Source organism: Lolium perenne, chromosome 4 (genome assembly GCF_019359855.2).
Source record: "Lolium perenne isolate Kyuss_39 chromosome 4, Kyuss_2.0, whole genome shotgun sequence".
In the NCBI taxonomy this organism is placed as follows: Eukaryota; Viridiplantae; Streptophyta; class Magnoliopsida; order Poales; family Poaceae; genus Lolium; species Lolium perenne.
Window position 1 is genome coordinate 165384854 of NC_067247.2, and position 7302 is coordinate 165392155.

Below are 7302 nucleotides of genomic sequence, written 5' to 3' on the forward strand. Positions count from 1 at the left end.
TTTTTTTCATAAATAGATATCTTAGATTTGTCTAAATATAAATGTAGTAGGGTTAGTATTATTTTTCTTTCACAAGTCTTAGGTACTTGCACTTTACCTCTATCTACTATGTCTGTCGACTATCAGTGTCTACTCTCTCCTCCATCATCTTAAATTTCTTTATTTGTCTCGTGTGCATCATTCATGGCTACCTTTTGCAAAGTCCTCGAATTTTAAGATCCTTTAAGAATATCGGTACGTCGTGTCTCAACCATGTGCTTCCGCTATTCCTCCATTTTCAAGTTCCTGCCATCTAGAAACTATAGAGGAATAGTTGACATGCATTTTTTTCCAATGATTCATTCTTAGGATTAGCACATGAATATCGGTACGTTGTGTCTCAATCTTGTGTTCCCGCCATTCCTCTATTTTCAGATCCTGTCATCTAAAAGATATAGAAGAAGAGTATAGATGTTTTCTGTTTTCAGTGATTCACTCTTAGGATTAGCACCCCACTCCCCCGTACAATTTCCAACAAAGAAAGAACTATCCTCTGCCCCAACTTCTAAGTAGGCATTGTTGAATTTATTCACCGTGTTCCATTTCTATTGTATATGTATGCATGATATGGAGCAGTACTCCAATCTATCTACATATGTACGCTCCTCCCTTGTACTGACAGCGTGATGTGGTTTTTTGAAAGCCATATAACTCGTAACCGAGACCCCCAACAGGGTCATCCTATTGCCAATTCCATGGGCATCAAAAGGAGCATTATGGTCGCGGCGATGATGTCGGACACACCCATAGATCACACCTTGTGGAACCCGGATCAACATGCCCTCCACCCATGCACCTAGGAGGAGTCACCAAGTAGATTGTAGGACTCAGCGTGAGGAATGTCTTGCCTAGCAAGCATCGACACGGATGTACATTGTGCTGGACAGGGACACGCCCCCATGTAGCGACTAGCATCAAGTCCATAAGCAACTACGGGAAATTTTCATGAGCATCCTCGACGGTTCAGGGAATAACGTTGTGGCATTGTCGCCACCTAGTCTGTGGCACTATCATGACCATTAAAACACCTCTAGTAGAAAAGGGGACATGTGGCATCAACGTTAGCTACCACATCACCAAGCAATGTTTTTCACCTCCGCTCTAACCACCGATCTCGTAGTCCACCAAAGCTAGGGCATATGAAAATCTTGCTTGTTAGACCCAGCATGACATTGTTGAATGGGAAAAGATGCCAATCAACGCAAACCAGGCTAGATCCAAGCGGTAAGGATGAGGAACATTCTGGCCCGACAAGGTGGATGTGGGGGAGATGATAAGGAAGCGGTGGCTAGGGTTTCGCCCGAGCAAACAAGAGTAAAAAAGAAATGACACTTTTTTGCGAGAATTGTGGTTGTATACATTGATAGATCAGCTCACAGCAATATAGATTATTGTCAAGGCTTTCTTTTGGATTGGAGAATAGAAAACATAGTAATAGGGAGAACATTCAATTTGATTGTAATACAAAGTGCAGAATAGAGGTTTGATAAACACGTTCGAATTGCAAAAACTGTCCTGAAAAGGGAGAGAAAACATGAAAAATTTAATCACACGCAAACCACCCACAGAAACTGAATTGGCAACACATATCAGGGCCACCTTCTGGTGTATGCCATGCTATAAAGCTTCCAAATTGGCAATTACACTCTCAGTTTTATGAATAGTGGAACCAAAACAACCACAGAATTACTCGCAGAACACAATGTAACGACACCATGGAGGCTAGTTACAGGCTCTTTGGGTGTCTATGCATCAAGTAACAAGACCTGGCTGCTAAAGATGTCAAGGATTAGCTACGGTATACTAGTATTTATCACCAAACTGAGATCCATTACAACCAGATCACTGAGTCGAGCATACAGCATGCAGTTATATATGCATGACGGTGGCATCACTTTTCACTTGTTCTGCTCGACTCTTCCCAGGATCAAGTACTAATTAAAACGACTGGTATTATTTATACTACTACTGAAAGGCCTAGAGCTAAAGACAACCTAGGACTGACTTGTTTCCTTTCTTAATCTGTTGCTGTTGTTGTTGAGTTGCTGCTGTCCCTCTCTCTGAACTGAAGATACACCTAGACTTTGTTAAAGTTTTTTTCCTTTGTTTTCTACTTCCACTTGATGGGGTCATGACCTGCATAATAAAAAAAAGCATCACAGACATCAGGGAGGGTAATTTTCCTATCATATCCATCCGTCATGATTGAGTGAATGATTGTTACAGGGTTGCTGTTGACACTTACCCTTAGCTGATGTGATGAGGGCCCTTTTCCTGCTCTATTCACAGCCCAATGGCTCCATGCCCAGATGAGAACCTGAAGAAGAAAGCCAAGTACACAAGCAAAACATCTCACATGAGTGCAACAATTGACTAAAAATCACATAAATGTAAGAAGGGCACTTGCTAATGCAGCTAATGATGTTCTATTAACATGGGACTGAACTAACTGAAGTGAGGTCTTGAAGGTTTGTTTGATTTGATCACCTGGGCACTTGGGAGAAGCAAGAGCTGTAGAGAGGTTTAGCAGAGGGGAACAGAGACAAGGCCACCGGGTGGGAGCTGCTGATGCTACCAGTGTGAGCTGTCTGCTGCTCAGCAGCAGCAGCACTGGTGGGGGAAGCAAAGGGGCTATCAGGCAGGTTGTGCTCCATGCCACTACAATTCAAACAGCAAGAGACGCACATACAGACATCAATCAACCAACCACGGATAGGGTAGAGCCCCACATAAAAAGAACAAGTAACTGCTTAACACTTGAGACTAGTCATTAAGTGGGGTCCCTCTTTGGAGCATTTCCTCCCCTTCTAAGAACTAGTACTAATCAAGAGAGACTGATTAGCACCCTAGCTAAAAGCCTATAGCTCTACTCCCTTTTGCAGTGGCTTTTGATAGCAAATTTTGTTAGGATAAAGAAAATGATGTGATTAGCATATACTACTGTGTATGCACAGTATATGCATGTTGTATACTGAACTAGCCAAATTTGATGCCTAGATGATTTGATTAGCACTTTTACTTGTTGCATGATATTTCCTCTGTTTCAAAAGAAGTGTCAGCTGATTTGTCTAGATAGCTAGATATGGCTACATAAGGATATTTCTGAACATTGCAATGCGTGTAGATATACTGTATGTAGACAAGCTGCGACACAAGCAAGGTAGTACTACATGTTATAGTATGGTCTTCAAAATTTACATGTTTTTATTTAAAAAATGCATTTCGAATATCGCGCAGACATCCAACCGAGGGGTGCCATTTGATAATAAAATAATTTAGGATTACAGATATCCTGGAGTATTACCTTTCTTGGTATCCACAAACAACATTGGTTGCAGCTGCTGCACCAGGACCAGATTCCCTCCTCCCCTCTTCCCCAGAGTTGACTGCCTGCTTGGGACTGCCACCATTGCCATCACCACCACCCTCCTCCTCCTCATACTGCTGCTCCTGCCTCCCGTCTTTACCAATGGCAGAAGCAGCAGCAGATGTGCCCATGACAAGGCCAGTGCTGTTATCTGCAAACATGGAAGTCATGATGATGAATGAGCTTTGATGAACACAGCGCATTTGCAGGAAGACCACGCTCCAAGAACTGAACCTTGAATGTTGTTCTCGAAATGGTGCACGCCATTGCCGTTGGCATTGAAGCAGCCGCCATTGCCGTCGCCTGGCGAGCCCACGGGGGAGCCGAGAAGGTGGTGGCCCCTGCTCTTGAGATCGAGCAGCTGCATCCCCATGAACCGGCGGTTCTGGAGCTCGATGGCACGCTGCAGCTCCGCCGACTCCTGCTGCTCCTCCAGCTTCCTCCTCAGGAACGCCGCCTCGTGGCCGGCCATGCTCCCGTATAGCATCCTCTGCCCTGGCAATGGCAATGAAGAGCTCGTTAGAACACAAATCTGCGATGAGAATGCACTAATTCATTAGGTAGAGCGGTTCAGATGCTCACCGATCTGTGGCTGCTGGAGGTCGAAGGGATCCCTGGAGTCGAGCAGGCCGGCGGCGGCGAAGTCGCGGTGGTGAGGAGAGAGGCCTCCGCTGTGCCTGAACCTGTCAGGGACCTTGCCCTTCTCCTTGTAGGGCTTGACGAGGACCCTGGCGTCGCAGACGAAGTGCGGGTTGCCCTTGGCGAGGACGAGGCGCACCGTCTCCGGGTAGAGGAAGGAGACGAAGCCGAACATGCGTTTCGGCTGGTGCGGGATGCGCACGTCCTGTACCGGCCCGTACATGCTGCTCGCGCGAGTACCGATCGATCGCCATTAGAGCAGAACGGAGAGGTCGAATACGCAGCAAAGGCGGCGTTTTGCGTACCTGAAGTAGCTGGACACGTCCTCTTCGGTGAAGCTGGAGTCGGCGGGGAAGGTGAGGTAGATCTGCCGCGCCCCGTGGCTGTTGGAGAGGTCGGCGCGGTCCATCCGGGGCGAGCGGAGGGCGAACCTGTGCATGTCGTCGCCGGCGGCGAGGAGCATGGCCGCCGCCCTGGAGCAGGAAGTACCATCAGTAATCCGCACGGCAAAATGACAAGAAAAAATGGAATCTTTGATTGGGGGGATTAAAAAGGTGTCACCTTTGGGACTCGCTCTGCTGTTGCTGCTGCTGCTGGAGGAGGAAGCCGAGGCCTTTGGGCGGAGACGGCGAGAAGGCGAAGGCGGGGGGCATCATCTGCGCCCGCGCGGCGGCGACAGCGGCGGCCTTGGCGCGCATGACCGCCATCTCCTGCTCGGCGACGTCGTCGGGGAGGCCGTGCAGGAAGCGGCAGGCGGAGCCGTTCTTGCAGAACCCCCGCGCGAAGTACTGGCACGGCTTCCACCCGCCATCGGCGTCGCTGAGCGAGTAGCTCCGGCGGTGGCCGCCGCTGGTCGGGGACCAGCAGCCGTACCCGTCGTCGGGGTAGAACGGGTCGCTGGCGGCGGAGAAGGGGTGGCCGGCGTCGACATCGCCGGGCGCCATACCCCAGGAGGCGGGCGCGGGCGGGGAGGAGGGGTTGGTGCGGGCGAGGAGGTCGGCGCGCTCCCTGGCGACGACGGAGTGGAGGAGGTGCTCGGGGCCGAAGGCGAGGCGGATCATGTCCTCCTCGCTCTTGTCCTGGGTGAGCAGCGCGCCCATGATCTTGGAGGCGAGGTCCGGGTCGACGAGCTCCTGAACCCTGGCGAACACCACCTTGGTGGCCTCGTAGGCGTCCATGGCGGCTGCTTCTTGCGTTGGTTCGCCGCCTCGTATTCTCTTTGGCGCGGTGCGCTTTGATTTGTGGGAGGGGATGAGAGCGGAGGAGGGAGGTGAAAAGGGAGGGAGGAGTTACAGACGAGACGAGGGGTACAGCTGTAAGTGGCACAGTGAATTAAATGTTTTGGGGCTTGGGGTGTAGTGTGGGGTACAATGAAAGTGGAGTGTTCGAGTACCTCGTTTCAGTTTCCCTCCACAAGTATTTTCGGGAAAGTTTGGACTGAACGGCTGGGTTTCCCTCCTTCTCTCGCCTTTATTTTTTTTAAATTCTAAGGGCATCTCGAGCGGCCCACGCATTTTAACGTCCGCGTGCGCGTCCGTTTGCGTCGGTCGAAATGGTTGAAATCGACCGTGTGTCCGTTTGCGTCGGGGTGGCTCCAGCGGCACGACGCATTTTTTGGCCGAATCATTTTTTTTTATACATGACACATAATTTACATGGTTAAAACGTGAAAAAAAAACTAACGCCTACTGCTGCTCGTGGTCGCTATCGAGCACGATGAGCTCCGGTATCGCCAACGGCCAGTTGCCATCGGGGGAGTGTACGCCGGGCGCGTCGGCGGTGCTGGAGGTGGAGGCGCCCAGGGCTGTGGCTGTGGCGGCGGTGGAGACGCCCAGGGTTGCGGCTGTGGCGGTGGTGAAGGCGCCCAGCGATACGGCTGTGGCGGCGGTGGAGGAGGCGCCCAGGGCTGCGGCTGTGGAGGAGGAGCCCAGGGGTTATACGGTGGCGGTTGTGGCGTCACCGAGTCCTGTAGCGCCTGTCGAAGGGCTTCATCCTCCGACAGACCCGGCGGCATGACGCCGATGGCGTAGCAGGGCAGCGGCGGCTGCACAGGCGCGTCGTTCTCGGAGACGAGGACGCCGAGCTTCGCCATCTCATCGTCCGTTATGTGTCGTCATGGCGAACGAGCAGATCCCATGGGATGGCTTAAGTTGGGGCCGAATGGGCGCTAGAGGATTCGGGGGAGGGTTTGCGACTAGATGGGATGAACTTCCGGATGCTTTCCTCAAGAACACAACCAAAGGCCGGTATGCAAGAAGAGAGACAAGAGGAAGAACTCTGCTCTAGATCGCTAGCTTCATTGATCTTAACATGGTTACAGGTTTCTGAATACAAGGTTCCTCGTCTAATCTCCTCTATCAACCCACGCAACGTGCCCGTAAGAGGCTATGCCCCCTCTCCTTATATAGGGGAGAGGGTGGCTTACAGAGCAAGAAACCCTAATGGCATCTTTGACTGGACAAACTACTTTACAAAGCTACTTTAATCAGGGATGACGCCGGGGTCTTCTTTAATCAGGGACGCTGACGTCCTCCGGCTTCTTTCAGCGTCACCTCTCTCTTTGGCGCCAGGGCTCCGATTAAAGCTACTTTGCTTAGCTCATCCTTGTCTTCTAGCTCTGAAGAGAATCTTTGACCGGTCTTGCCGACCTGCTCTCCTTCCGGTATCTTCTTCATCCGGTTCCGGTATACCCCTCTGGGGATACCGGCTTGTCTTCTCTTAGCCAAACTCTTGTCTTTGTGCTCCGGTAAGAATATTAAACCGGTATCATGATGGCTCAAACCATCCGGTTTGGCATGCCTTTGGCATACCGGGGGTCATCCCCCCAACATTAGTCCCCGAAGCTGGTATAGTCTGTCGGATTATATCCTACAGACCATGCCAGGTTCTCATGTTTATAGGATACCGGTTTAATCACTCCAGCGCTCAGCTTGGATCCGGCATCTTTGCCCAGACTTACGCTTTCTCTTTCTGCGACGTATTCCCCGGCATCTTTTTTCTCCGGTATCTTTCGCATTTACTCTCTCCTCGGCAAAGTCGAGAATTTCTTGGGCCCCGCGCCTGTCAGTGACATGCGCACTGTTAACTGGCGAGCCAGTGTCAGAGGTCACTTCGCTTCGACTCCCGCGCGCGCATTAAATGCTCCACAGCGGATCCCACTCGCCACTTCGGATCTGTGTGCGCCTCCGTGTGTCTTTTCATTTCTTTGCGTGTACCACCGCGCCACATGGCGGCACGCGGTGCGAACCGTCGTGGCC

At 51.0% G+C, this 7302-nt stretch overlaps 1 protein-coding gene across 2 annotated transcripts; it reads right to left on the bottom strand.

Moving 5' to 3' along the window:
- Positions 1-1813: 1813 nt before the first annotated feature.
- On the bottom strand, positions 1814-5341 carry LOC127294436 (zinc finger CCCH domain-containing protein 53). 2 transcript variants are annotated; one of them, XM_051324250.2, is made up of 8 exons: positions 4607-5340; positions 4351-4518; positions 3989-4269; positions 3641-3901; positions 3344-3557; positions 2527-2697; positions 2285-2356; positions 1814-2175 (listed from the first exon to the last, which is right to left on the bottom strand). In XM_051324250.2, exons 1-7 carry the CDS (start codon positions 5221-5223, stop codon positions 2323-2325), a joined length of 1746 nt encoding a protein of 581 aa, XP_051180210.1. In that variant the 5' UTR covers positions 5224-5340; the 3' UTR covers positions 1814-2175; positions 2285-2322. The 2 variants fall into 2 exon arrangements, with proteins under 2 accessions (XP_051180210.1, XP_051180211.1); XM_051324251.2 differs by lacking the exon at positions 2527-2697 and having other exon boundaries at positions 4607-5341.
- Positions 5342-7302: the final 1961 nt, after the last annotated feature.

Coding starts and splice junctions, on each gene's coding strand:
- LOC127294436 (XM_051324250.2), bottom strand. CDS start 5,223: ATGGACGCCTACGAGGCCACCAAGGTGGTGTTCGCCAGGGTTCAGGAG. Junction 3,902..3,988: donor CCTCCAGCAGCCACAGATCG/GTGAGCATCTGA, acceptor TGCCATTGCCAG/GGCAGAGGATGCTATACGGG. Junction 2,698..3,343: donor GTTTGTGGATACCAAGAAAG/GTAATACTCCAG, acceptor TTTGAATTGTAG/TGGCATGGAGCACAACCTGC.